At 36.9% G+C, this 15,328-nt stretch overlaps 2 protein-coding genes and 1 pseudogene across 8 annotated transcripts in view; 1 reads left to right on the top strand and 2 right to left on the bottom strand.

The window, feature by feature from the left end:
* Nucleotides 1-2,720, bottom strand: part of VMP1 (vacuole membrane protein 1) — a 107,975-nt gene extending 105,255 nt beyond the window's left edge. For 2 of the 7 annotated variants that reach the window (XM_011375053.2, XM_023520367.1), the window contains exon 1: nt 2,595-2,720. The gene's annotated coding sequence lies outside the window, so the exon portion shown is untranslated. Of the gene's footprint in view, nt 1-853; nt 872-2,594 lie in introns of those variants that run through there. The other 5 variants (XM_011375051.2, XM_011375050.2, XM_023520366.1 and 2 more) reach the window with 4 other exon arrangements.
* Nucleotides 2,721-2,801: 81 nt separating this feature from the next.
* Nucleotides 2,802-11,733, top strand: PTRH2 (peptidyl-tRNA hydrolase 2). Its single transcript, XM_011375054.2, has 2 exons — nt 2,802-2,969; nt 11,112-11,733. Exon 2 carries the CDS (start codon nt 11,112-11,114, stop codon nt 11,649-11,651), a length of 540 nt encoding a protein of 179 aa, XP_011373356.1. The 5' UTR covers nt 2,802-2,969; the 3' UTR covers nt 11,652-11,733.
* Nucleotides 5,319-5,437, bottom strand: LOC111729403 (annotated as a pseudogene).
* Nucleotides 11,734-15,328: the final 3,595 nt, after the last annotated feature.

Below are 15,328 nucleotides of genomic sequence, written 5' to 3' on the forward strand. Positions count from 1 at the left end.
CTGCAAATCTTGCCAAACACAGCATTTTTGTTTTCATAGAATATACGAGACTAAGTCAGCTAAAAATGGGGGGAAATGTACATACACATTTGGATCCTTTTAATACATATGAGAAACCATCTTCATGTAAACCAGGAAATATTACCAAACCAGATAAGGATGCTGGAGACAACCTTAGCAGAACAGAAAGAACACTTGGGATCTCATTTCCAGTTCAGGTTCTGGCACTACCTAAGCCATATGACCCTAGGCAAGCCAATTACTAATTGTTTCTAGGCCTCTTTCTCCTGTTAAATGAGAAAAATCTAACTATATGTTCATAGAGGTTGCTTCTAATTCTAAATATTACATTTGGTAGGTTTCAGTGAGGTGATAAAGTTTCTCACTTAATATAAGTAAGGCTACTTCTAATCTTTAGTTAACTATATATAAGCACCAAAAACTTCAGCTTCCTCTGCATTTATTTGGAAATTCTTAATTGACAATACATGATGACTAAAAAAAGATCAGACTTAAACTCCCCAAAGCAAAACTATACTCATTTTCCACACACCTACTTATTAAACGAGGTGATAAACTCAACGGATTACAGTACTGAACTATTCCTGGCTAACTTTTTTTCTGTTAAAAAGTCGGGCAAAGATCATCTCAGAAAAATGTGTGATATTTTCAGAAAAATACCACAATATAAAACATCAAATTTTGAAATGATGCAAAGTAACAGTATTCCGCACTGATATATGTCCAGCTTTCAGAGTAAATTGACAGTACTGCCATATTTTCATTTATATAGAGATTTCACATTTATTATCTCAATTATTGTGACAAGCCTATGAAATAGAGTGAGCCATACTTTTATGAACACAATCCAGACCAGCTCTGAAAGTCAGGTAACCTGCCAACCTTCACTCAATAAGTGTTGGAGCCCAAACTTCAATCCAGGTCTTAAAGTTTGATGATCTTTTGCAATCTTAAAAAGTGGTAATTCAAGCCAAGGCAGGAAGAAGTTGAAAGAATGAGAAAATTTGGATAATCAGTCCCTGTATAAATGAATTAAACAAAAAGAATATAAAATGTAAGATCAGGTTTGACAGTTAATAAACCAATTTACCAGATGTTAAAACTAATGATAACATCTAATTTATATAATTACATTTCTCAAAAATGTTGTCACCTTGTTTCATGCAAGTGTGAAAAACTTTTCTAAAATAAAAATAAGAACAATATATAAACTAAACAACAAACTGATTAAACTAGCTATAGGTAAACTGCTAAAAGGCATTAAACCATTTATGAAGTAGTTCAGAAACCTGGTTATTCTTGGATGTGAGTCACAGAAAATAAAATGTATTAATCAAGTAGGATATATCCCTCAGAGGAAAAGAAAATGCTTCAGTGTTTTAATATAGGCAAAGAAGTAAAAATAAAAGTAAAAGTAAAAAGTAAAAGTAAAAATAAAAGTAAAAAAAAAAGACTACTGTAGAGTCATTTCACACGTCTGTAAATTGGCCACATGTCTGGGTACTACCATCCCTCTTCCAAAAGTCAATAAAAACATAATCTAGAATGCATAAAATTTGCTTAGTAATAAGATTCTTACTACTGTCACCATTTATGCTAAGAATATACAACTAAAATCAGAACTAATGATAATACAATAAATAGATAGTAGCAGTCGGTACATTAAATTCTCTATCACTACAACATTCTCCAAAAGATTAGTGCAATCTATCTACAAAATTTCTGACAAGCCTCAAATGAGAATTGAAAGACATTAAAATTAAGAAAAAGGAGCTATGTTGCCAAGATAGGTAAACAGTGTTACAACCTGCATATTCTGAGATTTTTCTATGGATTTGCAGAAAAACAAAAAACATTATAAAACCTACTGGGGATCCTAAGTAATCTTAGCAGTGTGACACAGGGCCACATATGGCTTCTTAGAATTTTAGAGATTAAGCCGACCATCATGTTTTGTTGCAAATACCTCCGCTGTAATGAATCGGAGGTGTCAGAGATTGGAAAAGCCAGAGAATGTTATTGAAAGTAGTTGAAGATACGTGAAAGTCTTCTGCAAGAGATCTGCGGAGCAAAAGCCCCATTCCCTTGGCCACCAACGCTTTAGATGGCATTTGCACGCCTGAATTTTGTTTAGAAGTGGAAACATTTAGTGTCACGCGCTAGTGGTTGGGGAGGGCAAGAACCCAAACTGACACACATGCTGAAAAACAGCTTGGTCATCAGCAGGGAAGATCTCCATTTATTCTAAGGTCCTAGACACTTTGAGAGGAAGAGGAGATGGGTAGTCTACAGAAGCTTAGAATGGCTTCCAAATCCGCGGCGCTGAAGCAAAAGGTCAGGAGTCCAGTGTACGGGTTTAATGTACCAGTGGCCAACCATAGGGAAGTGTCCCAAATAACCTGGCTACCGTCAGACTGAGACATCTAGAGTCAGCAACACCCTAAAACACTGCTTGGAGTCGAAATCACTGTGTCCCAGAACTGCACGGTCTAAGTTGGAGAGCTCCGGAAGAAGCCAAGCTCTGAGGATACTCTCAGGCTTTCGTCCTCGATTCCCCGCGCTCGTTTACTTACCGCTCTGACACGGGCTTCCCCGGATCTCAGGATCCTGGAAGAAGCTCCTGACCGACTCTCACACCCGCCGCTGGGCTCCGACCAACCGGAACTCGTTCGCGTCACTTCCGGTCCGTGCCCGGCCCCCCTCCCCGGAGACCGCCTCCAAAACAGAAACGTTCCCACCTCCTTTAGACAACCTCGGCTGATCGTCGCAGGATTTCGGTTCGGGACCCGTGGGTGGAGCGATAGGAAGAATGACTGGTCTCTTCGCAGTTCTTGATCCGGAACTTATTGTCAAGGAACCCCGGAAGAGGTAAATCGAGCGATAAAAGCGTGTTCGCTACTCAAAAGTGAAGAACCGAAAGACGCGAGCGAGACGGATTGGTGCTCTAGGTAGGTCGGCCCCTCACACGGTCAAGGAGCGGGATGTCTTTCTCCATCTTCTCTCTGGTTGGACTGTTTCTTCCCTTCTCATTCTGTAACAACCCCCCCCTCCCCACTTCATCTTCTCTTTCTGTCTTCCTCCCAGTGGCTGCTGGAGCCACCGTACCTGTTCTGCTCGTCGTCCTTTCCAAGAAGGGACCAAGATGCTGGGGAGGGGGAGGACTCAGAATTTTTAGTTCCCAGGCAAAGCCTCCATTCAGGCAGCATCGGTATACCCGCTCTGAATGTGAGAAAATAACGAACTGACCTCACCTTCTGCTGAGTGTTGAATACACAACGTGTCGAGTTGTTGAATCCTACGAGGAAAGAAAAGATTTCTAAGAATATAATCGAAAATTTGGTTCCCCTGTGTCACACAGACCTAATACCTAGAAAAGTTTAATTCTTTAATATTGTACCCCAGGCACTGTACTAGACGCCGAGAATATGATCTGCAGTAGTTATGTGTTACAGCAGCGCTGGAGAATAAGTAATTAAGACTCGGGGGTGGTAAAGACTACAGAGACAAATGTCATTTGAACTACGCCTTTATGGGTGAAGAGGTTGTTTTTGTTTGGAGAAACAAGTGGAGAAAAACAAAAAATAATTTCAGAGAAAGATTGCTGCTTAAAAGGACCTAGTAATTTGGTGTGGCAGGATAATACAATGTGTAGCGGGAGAGTAGGTTAGAAGGATAAAGTAGGTTGTAACTAAATGGTGTAGTGCTGTAAATTCGCGCGGAGGGGTTTGTTCTATTCTTTAGGCTTTTATCCAGTGATTTTTGAGCAGGGAAATTACAGAATCAGATTTGTATTTTAGAAATATAATGGCAGATGGACTAGGATGAACTAGGGCAAGAGTGAAGGAAATGTGAAAAATTAGTGAGAGTGAAGTTAATTTTGGAGGCTTTGGCCAAGAGATAATTAGCACGCTCAGAGTAGAAATGATTTAAGACAGATAAATGCAACAAGTATTTGTGACTAGATGTAGTAGGACAGAAGAGGAAAAGTCCAAGGTTACTCAGAAATCACAAATACAGAAAAAGGAAGTTTGAGAGGAAAAGGAAGATAACTGAGTTCAGTTTAGGACACAGTTTAGAGTACTTCATAGGCATCTAAGTGGTGAAATCTAGCAGAAGCTGGAAATTCAAGTTTGGAGCCTAAGAGTCTAGGAATTCTCAGCATACGATGATTTGGGAATGAGTGGCATTGTTCATCTGTCTGACAAACTATTGTCTTTCTCCTCCTGCTAGCATGTCAACTCCATGAAGAGTGGGACTTAGTTTTGTTTAGTGCTCTATCTCCAGGGTCCAGAACAGTGCCTGGTGCACAATAGGTGCTCGATAAATATTAATTGAATGGAAAGGGAATATATTAACCAGCACCGTCCAATACAACTTGCTGTATGATAGGGTGACTGCTAGCCACTTTTAAGCTGTTGAGCAATTGAGCACTTAAAATGACACAAAGTGCAACTGAAGATGTGAATTTTTAGTTTTAATTAAAGTTTAAATAACTACATTTGGCTAATGGTTACTATATTGAACAATGTAGGTATAGACTAAATAGAAAACCAAATGTGTAAGCTCATAATACACACATCAGGGAAAAACAGAGGACATAGAACCAGAGAAGGAAACTGGAAAAAAGCTATTCAGAAAGGTAGGATGGTAATGGTGTGAAAATTGGGTTAAAGAATTAATTCAAGGGAGGAAAATTTTAAAGTTATCAATGAGTGGTATAGAAAATTAAGATGAGGCTTAAAAAGAGGTAATTATCAAGTGTCTGATTCCTTAGCAATTTTGGTTGAGTCAGGGAAAGAAGCAAGTAATTGAAGATGTTCAGGGGTAAATAGAAGAACAAAAGTTAGGCAGTGGTTTAAGGTCAAAGAGGAAAAGATTTTTTAGGTTGGAAAGGCCAAAGGCGGTAGCCAATGGAGTGAGATTAATGGATGGGACATGGTTCAGAAGATAATGGGATCAAAAGCATTGGTGAAAGGGGTTTAGTCTGACAGAAATTAGAAGGCACCAAGCGGAAGGTTTTATAGGACATGTTTGTTTTGCAGTGTCTTCATTGCCCAGTATTATCTGTGAGACTAAGAATAGTTACTTTTACCTTAATTTCAAGCACTGGGTATTTCAGTATGTTTATAGTAGATATGCAGAAAAGGGGATAGGCCGAAACACCTTTTAGTGGAGTTAGATGAGAATTTAATCAGATCGATAGACGATTAGAACATCCTAAGGAAAAAAAGATGTTATTAATTTTAACATTTTATTTATTTTTATTATTTTATTTTTTATTTAATTTATTTTTTTAGCGCCTACAGCGCCTGGTATTCCTAGATGGTCTCCCATCCAAGTACTAACCAGGCCCAACCCTGCTTAGCTTCAGAGATCAGACAAGATCAGGCACATTCAGGGTGGCATGGCCATAGACTAATTTTAACATTTTAAAATTAGAAACCTTGTGGGATATGGGAAAGAAGCGATAAACTTGGTAATTTCTGGAACTTTTTCTACTTTCTGTTTTCACTGACTCTTATTGGTGTATCTGTTTTTAGATAAAGTTGAGATGAGAAGCTTTCTATCATGACTTAGATTCAGTATGTTTTATATGCTCTTATTATGTTACTGTGGATAAGCAGCTTCTCTGATTCTTATTTTTCTTATCTTTAAAATGAGGCTAATAATACTTTCCTTTTATTTTCATAGCAACAGTAATGGAAGTAAAGGGTTTATCATGTTATCCAACAAATAATAGGTTCTCTATATGTAGTTTCCTTCTCCAGATAGTGCCTGAATGTGATGTATGGGATATTTGGTTACTTTGCAACCTAGAAATTGGTGCAGAGAATCCTTCTTATTGTAGACATAGTAGATAGTATACTATTTAATATAATTGAATATTTTTATTTGGAGTTTGGTTATTAGATAATCAGAGAAGTTCTGCTGGTACATAAGCATCATGTAGTCACTAAATGATAGATACATTATTAGATAATGTGGGTTATAATAATTTTTTTTGTTCTGGCTGCAAAGGCATGTAGAGCCATAAAGTCCTATGTCTGTACAGCCCTGTCACCATATTAAGCACACCAATTAAAGAGGACTGAAACTAGGTGCTAACAACTTACCATATGTGACTTTTACCTCTGGCCACTCCATGTCACCCTCCTTTGAACCCTAAATATTTGTTTCCTCATGATTCTATTTTTGCCCATTCTTCACACTGTATACTTTCCCCAGTAGCCTCATCTACTTTCATCACTTTAGGAACCTCAGTTATATGTCAAGGTCTCTTAAATCTGTATTCTCTTCTGACCTTTAAAATAATATACATATACCCTGTCTGAAAGCAGAGCATTCCTATGAAATCTTTTGTAAGCAGAAATGGCATATAGCAAAGAAGCAACTACTGTTAATTTAAATGGAAAATTTTTGAGCATTCCCAAAACCAAAAAATAACCTACCAAATCATATCAAATAACACAACAAACCTACAATAACACTTACATAGTAAAAGCAGTGTCGCTCTCACTGTTCCAGGTGCATGCTGTCTCCTGATGGCTCACAGCAGCAAAACAAACACTGAATGCTGTTTGTGCCTTCTTTTTTTTTAAAGTGAAAGTCCCTTTCAGATTTCTTTTGAGTAATGAAAATCAGCACCAGTGTAGGTCTTTCTCAAAAGTGAAGTGGCGTAACATAGATTTTCGGAAAGTGGGAGATATCTTTATCCTCCCCCTTTTTTTGTTGTTGGGCATCTCTAACCAGGATGTCTTTTGGACAAACCAAATATAATATATCTAAAATTGATTTCAATTTATTTTACTTTCAGACCTACTGTTTTATTCATCAGTAAATAGTACCTCCATTTTCCATTTTTTCAAATTTAAATGTCATTTTAAACTTCTCTCTTTCTTTTATCACCAGACTTCCAGTGAGTCACCAAATGATATAGACGTGCCTGAGCCATTTCTTTCCTTTCTCATGGCCACTACTCTTGTCTAAGTGACCATCATTTCGACTAGACTATTGGGAAAGGAAAAATAGAAGTAATGTTAAAAACACGAGCTCTGGAATCCAGCTACCATTTACTAGCTGTGTGAACTTGGGCGAGCTACTTACGTTCTCTGTACTTCGATTTCCACATATGAAAAATGGGGACAGTAAATATATATTTACCTTAAAGGACCGTTGGGAGCATTGGAGGAAACAATTCATGTAGACTGTTTGGCCAGTGCCTAATATATAGCAAAATACTTGGCAATTATTAACTATTACTATTATTTATTACATTATAGCAGCCTCCTAATTGATCCCCTGTATCTATTCTTGCCAACTTCTAATTCATTCTTTACACTGAAGCCTCAGGCAATCTTTCAGAAAACAAAAATTCTTTCCCTGCAGAAGCTTCCCATTGTCCTTAGGGTAAATTCCACACTGTTTAACATTGTTTATAAGGCCTATGATTTAGATCATGCCCTTTTTTCCCCTGGTTTATTCTCTGCTACTATTTCCCTCCATCTTTCAGCTTCTGGACTGCGTTCAGGTCATTTGACATACCATATATAGTCATCCTTTGCCACATTTTAAATGTCATTTTCTCAAGGAAGCCTTCCCTGACCTCCTAAACTGAGCTAAAAGCCCTTTATGTACTCCCCTAACACCTTTTTATAACATTTACCACCCCAGTAATTACTTGTCTCCTCTACTGGACTATGAACAACTGGCAGTGGCCTGCATTGTTCATCACTGTATTCTCAACCTAACAAGATATGTGCTTGGCCCACAGGAAGCCAGCATACATTTGTTTCTTGAACGTTACTTCTCTTGGCCTCAATTTTCTCATTTTTAATATAGAAATAATGCTAACTTCTCACCGTTATATTGACCAAATGACAGTATGTTTGAAGTATCACTGAAATAGTAATTGTATCATTGATTCAGTATCATTGTACTGTGAAATCAGTATCATTTGAGCTATTAAAATAAAGTGAAGGAAATTCAAAACTAGGATTGGGCCGCCTCTAAACCACTACTAGAATGTGAACTCAATGAGAGAAGAGACTTTTCTGTTTTGTGTACTCCGGTATCTCCTTCACCTAAGAGCAGGACCAATCAATGTTTGTAGAAGGAAGGAGGCCTAAAAGAATAGAGAAGGCTGTTGAGCTTTAGTGACACACTTCTGACTATACCCCAGATAACCATTTCTATAACTACACTGGATTTTGTATCACCGTGTAATATTCCATCTCCAAAACCTGGATAAAACCACCTATCCATTATAATGAAAGAAGAATGTGGGTGCAGCAGATAATTTTGTATGTTAATCTTTTGGCTTTTATTTGCTCCGGAAGTATAAAGTCATTTCTCCTTCTGTATTTATAACTATATTTGGGCTGCTAGGTACTACTGGAGAAAATCACAGCTGGTCAGTGTGGTACCATTGTAAAACATTATTAATCTCAACCACGTTTTCCACATTCCGTTGCAATCCTATTGTGTTTTACTGCAACTCATTTCAGTCTTCTTGTTGACTGCAGCTTGACTTTTGTACAGCCTCCCTCCCTCCAAATCCACAGGCTTACCTACATCTAAAACTGTCACACTGGGAAAGTTGCCTCTTTTTTCTAGAGGATATCCCTTCTTGAGGTCTGAAGGTCCCCTTCCTCCTACTGCTCTGTATTGTTAATTATTCTTTCTGAATCCTGAGCATCTACCTACCTTTCCTTGGGCTCTATTGACATTTAAATATACTCATCTTTACTTCTCTCCACGTCCCCTTATATCTATTGCTTCTTTCTGCTCTTTCACTTTGTCTCTATTTCTTGACCCAGCCTCAAATTAGCTTCTGCCTCCCACAACTACCCCATATTAGTTTTTTGCTAAAACTAATGAACAAAGTATGTGAGACAAAGTGCTATCGACTAGTCTTTCTTCTAGAAATATTTTCCTCACCACATAGTCCTGGTCTTCCTGCTTCTGTGTCTGGAAAAGTTGAGCATTGAAGGAGGTAACTCCAGAAAGGATTATGACTAGAAAATGCAATGCATTAACTATCAGTTGCAGAGGGTTTTTTTGGTAGGTATTTCAGAAAGTATCTGAATAGTAAAGGATTCTAAGGGACTCCAAGTAAGTGAAAATAGTTGCAGGTTTAAGAGCATTAAGCAGCAATTTCAGGGGAATTAGTTTTGTTCTGCGGAGGGCAAGGATTGAATTTGAGATTCCAAGTGTGGGGATACTAGGTTGTTTCATTTTTTTAATTAACTGCATCTTTTAGATCCAGCCTTTAAAAAGCAAGCTAAGTACAACAGTATAATGTCTTAAATTATACTTTTATAATTTGGAGACAAATTTATACAGTTTTTTACTTTTTTTCCCTTCAGACATTGAATGTAGTCCATTGTTCTTTAACAATTACTGAAGGTCTTTTGACCTGGTTTATCTCAATTATAGCCCTCCCAATAATTCTTTGAGATCTGGAGACAGGCGTGACTTATGTGATCTATTGCAAAAGACTTTTTTCTGAATTAGAGATTTATTAAACACTGTAAAGCATAAAATAAATCATTTGTAATGAGTGAAAAACGGTGTTAGTACTTTAGGAGTTTGGCAGTTTCTCAAAAAGTTACAGTCACCACATGACCTAGCAATTTGATTCCTAGGTATATGCCCAAGAGAAATGAAAACATATGTCCACACAAAAACTTGTACTCATAGCAGCATTATTTATAATCACCAAAAGGTGAAAACCATCCAAATGTCCATCAACCGATGGATAAATAAAATGTGGTATACCCATCAATAAAAAATAATGAAGTAGTAATACAGGCTACAAAATGGATGAATCTTCAGACATTGTGCTAAATGATAGAAACTTGAAACAAAAGGCCACATGTTGTATGGTTTGATTTATGTAAATGTCCAGAATTGGTCAATCCATAAAGACAAAGTAGATTAGTGCTAATGACTGGGGGAGGGGGAAATGGGAAGCAACTACTAATGTGGATACAGAGGTTTCTTTCTGAGGTAATGAAAATGTTCTGGAATTAGATAGTGGTGATCGTTGTTATACAATCTTGTGTATATATTAAAAATCACTGAATTGTACAATCTAAAATTGTACACTCTAAAAAGGTAAATTTTATAGTTTGTGAATTATATCAAAGTTTAACATCCCCTTCCCCTATACTGTCTTCATATTAAAATTTGATACCATATAATCTACCATATAATTTCAAAAACATTTATGATGTCTTAATGGTAACCTAAACGAGAAAAGGAAATTTATGATAAAATGTATTTCTAGGACTTGTGCCTATTCATAGAATCACACGAATCCAGTAGCTTCAAATGTAGACTGATATTTTATTGGTGTCTCAAATACCATGAACAGCTTTACTGGGGTAAAAAGAATTTCTAAAATAATAAAGGATAAAGGAGGATCTTCCTTTGTTTTATATGATACACTTATGGTAAATTCAGTGTATATTAAAACTATGCAAAAATTACTTTGTATTCATACGTAAAATGAAGTTGAGTTCTAGTCTTAGGTATTAATGGTTTCTTGATTAATTCAACTAAAATAATGCTCCATGGGACAAATTCCTCACTTTGTAAGACAGCATTCCTTGCACAGGCCTAGTAAATGGAAGCAAAGTCCTTCACTCCAGGCCCATTATGATGACAACCAGGAACTCCTCTGAGGGACTGGTACCATCCCCTTTGAGATCTACTGCATTATAAATACACAAATAAGCACAGAAAAGGGGGAGTTATTCTTGGTTTCTTTAGATCTTTTGGGCATCGTGGTAAAACAGAACATTTCCTTTCTCCACAGAAGTTAGACTGAGGAACAAAGCTTTGTTGTATCCAGAATCTCATATTGAAATTCAAAATGACCTAAACTGCTTCACCTATAATCTTGAATCTTTTCTAGTTCACAGAGAAGAAAATGGTACATGCATAAGATCCAAAATATATTTTTCTTTTTTTCTGGATGACCTCATATAGTTTTAAATGTTGCTGCTTATATACTGTTAAGGTGTTTTATCTAATAAGCCTGTAAATTTCACTGCTAGATGCTGATAACTTTTATCCTTTTCTTCAAGATGCTCTCCAAATCCTTGGTGATGGAATATTTGACTCATCCTGGTGTACTCAGCTTGGCTGCTGGAGTTGCTTGCGGCATGTGCCTGGGCTGGGGCCTCCGTGTACGTTTTGGGATGATCCCCAAAAGCTCAGTGAGTGAGAAAGAGAGAGAGACTGGAACTGAAGCAAGCATCTTAGGAGAGAGTGGGGAATACAAAATGATTCTTGTGGTTCGAAATGACTTAAAGATGGGAAAAGGGAAAGTGGCTGCCCAGTGTTCTCATGCTGCTGTTTCTGCCTACAAGAAAATTCAAAGGAGAAACCCTGAATTGCTCAAACAATGGGAATACTGTGGCCAACCCAAAGTGGTGGTGAAAGCCCCTGATGAAGAAACTCTGGTTGAATTATTGACCCATGCGAAAATGCTGGGACTGACTGTCAGTTTAATCCAAGATGCTGGACGTACTCAGATTGCACCAGGCTCTCAAACAGTCTTAGGAATTGGGCCAGGACCAGCAGACCTGGTTGACAAAGTCACTGGTCACCTTAAACTTTACTAAGTGGAATTTTGTATGATGATGATTCCAGCGCCACATTGAAACTGTCAAATTCTAACAATAAAAGCTGAATTTCTTCCCCTAATTTAAGTATTCTCAAGATGACAATCTGTTCCCCGTTCTTCTGCCGTGTACTTGTTACAGTTATCTTGGGGTAAAAAAAAAGAAAAGTTGGTTAAGTGGTCCTGGTGGTTCAAGTGCTAAAATTTAAAATAAGAAATAGGTCACAACAAAATTAAATTACAAGGAGGAAAACAGCATTTCCTATGCATGGTTAGGCTCTGTACTCATAGTTCTTCCCCAAGACTATGTTGCTGTCCCCCTTGGAGGATCAGGGGTTCAAAGGTAGTCTTATTGGATGCACTTTTTAGATGACTGATAGCCTGCATTTTATTAATAGATCATGGTATAGTTACACAACTGGTTTAGAATCTAACCTTCTGGGTTTTTTGTCTAAGTTGAGGTTTTATAGCATTGATATAACCCAGCTGTGCAGTGCTTCGTGTTCAGTTCCCTGACCCACACTAGCCAAAGGTTCTCAGCAGTGGTTCTATATCATAGCCTATAAAAGTCTTCCCCGACCCTTCCCTAACAATGAAGGCATTGAAACGTGAAGTGACTTGTATAGACCTTGAATGTGGTAATGGGCACACATAGGGATTTATGCAATTGTGAAGAGAATGTAGTGTCATTCCAACATCCACTGTTTACCTACAACTCAAGGAACTTAATCAGTTATTTTAGGAGACCTTTATTTCTCTTTCGATCTTTAACTTCGCATGACATAATTCCAGTAATTACCTGCTACTCAGAATAAAAATAAGTTCCCAGCTACCAAAGCTACATAGCTTCCTTTATTTTATTTTATTTTATTTTATTTTATTTTATTTTATTGCAATCTCTTGCAAAAAGCCATTTTTCCTGAAAGCCATTTTTTAGGGGGATTCTGACAGTATTTCTAAATTCACTATATCCCTAAAAACTATGATGATGCCAGGGATAATTTTGGTAACAGGCACATGCATATTAAGTGGCTCCAACTCCCCATGGTTAACTTCAACAGTAATTAGCATTAGTTAGCAGTTAACATCAACATAAGCAGCATGATAGCACAACTAAGGCTGAGTTGAGTGTGGAGAGAACACTAAAGACTACTGCAGCCAGTCTTAAAAGGTTCTAATATTTAGTCAGTTTTATACCATTTACACGAACATAAGACAGCACAGGAGAAATTTTAACTGTGAATGATGCCACAGTAGCAACTGTTTCTAAATAGAATGTTTATACTGCTAGATTCAAAAGTGATGCAACATCATGTAACTGAGTTGAAGAGAACTCAATCCTAAATGCATGCTTCTGGCTCCAGTAATTTCTGAGGTTTGCCTCAGAGACTAACGGTTCCAAGTTCAAAGAACAGTGCATTCCCAACAGGATGGCCTGCTGTGACTGATTCAAGGAATTGTAATAAGTCATAACATAACTACTAGGATGAATAGTATACAAATAGAATTTTTATACTATTCCGGAAATATGTTTTCTAGTTCACCTGTACTTAAAACTTATTTTTTAAGGTTCATAGTCTTGTAGTTTTCAAAGTATGGGCAGAGCCCATGGGTTCTCTAAGACACTTTCAGGGGGTCAAAAACTATTTTCATAATACTAAGACATTATTTTTCTTTTCCACTGTGCTGGCATTTGCACTAATACAAAAGCAATGGTGGTTAAAACTGGCACCTTTCACAAATTTAGGCAAGAATACCTACCTGTACAAGTAGTCATTGTAGTTTTCACTGCCCTACACTCACAGTAAAAAAAAAAAAAGAAAAAAGTTTCACTCAATATTGATGAAACAGTAAAAATATTATTAAATTTGACCCTTAACTATTTATCTTAATATTCTGTGTAGCATTAAACACTTCTGGTATACACTGAAGTATGATTGTTGTCTTGAGAAAAAGATTTATGTGGCTAGTTTTGAGCTGAAATAGCCGCTTTTGTCATGCAACATTTCTACTGGCAAGAACAACTCACATACTCTGGTTATCCAGATCTGGGTGTGTGGCAAATATTTTCTCATATATAACAATCGGCAGTATTTAGGAAAACTTTTATCTGCCTTGCCTTCAAGCTTCTCAAAACTTAAGACTATTCTGATAAAATCAGTGTACCTCACAAATGATTTTTAAAATGTGTCAACATTTAGAAGAACTATATAACTTCGTAAATCAGTGTCTTCCACATAACCAGTGCATGAGGGTACAAATCATGCATGGGTAAAAGATCCAAATAAAGACAGACTAAATTTTAATATAATAGTACAAGTGTTCACTTTCATGGTTTGATTCCACATTTCAACTAGCCTTTCTTTGAAGGCTATTAAAATACTCCTTTCCTAATTATGTAACTATGAGGCCAGAATTTTCTTTATATACTTTAACAAAAACAACATAGTAACAGACTGAAATGCAGAAGCAGATGTGAGAACCTATCAATCTTCTATTAAGAGAACTTTGAAGAGATTTAAAAAACAGTGCCAGTTATCACTTTTGGGAAATATGATTCCTCATAATTGTTTACGTTAACATGGAATGAATTTACTGTTAACACTTAGATTTTTAAAAATTCTGTTTTAACTACTAATGCACTAAGTATCAATAAATACAATCACCACAAAAACCAAAGCTCTAAAAAAAAAGTTCGAGAACCAAACTAGAATGAGATCTCTGCCTGACTGAATCAATTTACAGAACATTCAAGCAGCCCTACTTGAAGAGCATCAGTCTCTTGCTATTACACTAATGTCTATGTTAAAATAGTTGTCAACAAATATCACACAGGTTTTTTGTACAAAGACTATATTTGGATACTAGGGATGAAGATCACTGAAAGAATTTTTACCACCTGAGAAGATTCCCATGTCTCCCCTTCTCTCCTGTTTGTTACTTTTAGAGTGCTAAGGACTGTACTCTTGTTTTCAATTCCTTCTCCCAGACCACCTTCCTGTTCAAAGTAATGTTAGGGAAGACCCCTTTAAAATACAGTTTACCAATTTACCATTTATTGTACAACACTTTCTACTGCCCAGTCTTGAGCTAGGCATTTTGTGATTTTAACATACTCTTGCAAATAACTCTGAAAAGTACTCGATGTTAATATATACATTAAGGACAAGCTCAGAAGTTCAGCTTGCTCAGGATTTGAACCTGAGACATACAATACAGCAGTTTCTCTTTCTCCTATAGAAGACCATTATGGATGGCTTAAGTGGCAACTCAGTATCACAGGACATAGCACCAGATTAATACAAGGCTTTTTTATTGTTCTTTAAAAAATTTTTTTTCAAGTATGCTATAAGAAAGCCTTTACTAAAATATTTTAACTTCTATTAAGGAAGGGAAAGAAAACAAGATTCCATTGATAAAAAAAACAGTTGATTCAAAGTATGGGAAAGGTCCAAGAGAACATATATTGACTCTGAAAAGAATGAGCTCACTGGGCCAACTACTATTCTTGATTTTGACAATGAAAGGGGCAGAGATCCAGCAGAAACACAAATACAGCCAGGGCTCCAACAGCAAGATGCTTAAAGGGGGATGGGGGAATTTCCAGCTAATACTATTATTTCCTATAGAAGAAACTGAAGATGGGGGAAGAGCAGGGGTTCTAAGTTTTTAAAAACC

This window comes from Pteropus vampyrus, unplaced genomic scaffold (genome assembly GCF_000151845.1).
Source record: "Pteropus vampyrus isolate Shadow unplaced genomic scaffold, Pvam_2.0 Scaffold261, whole genome shotgun sequence".
Classification (NCBI taxonomy): domain Eukaryota; kingdom Metazoa; phylum Chordata; class Mammalia; order Chiroptera; family Pteropodidae; genus Pteropus; species Pteropus vampyrus.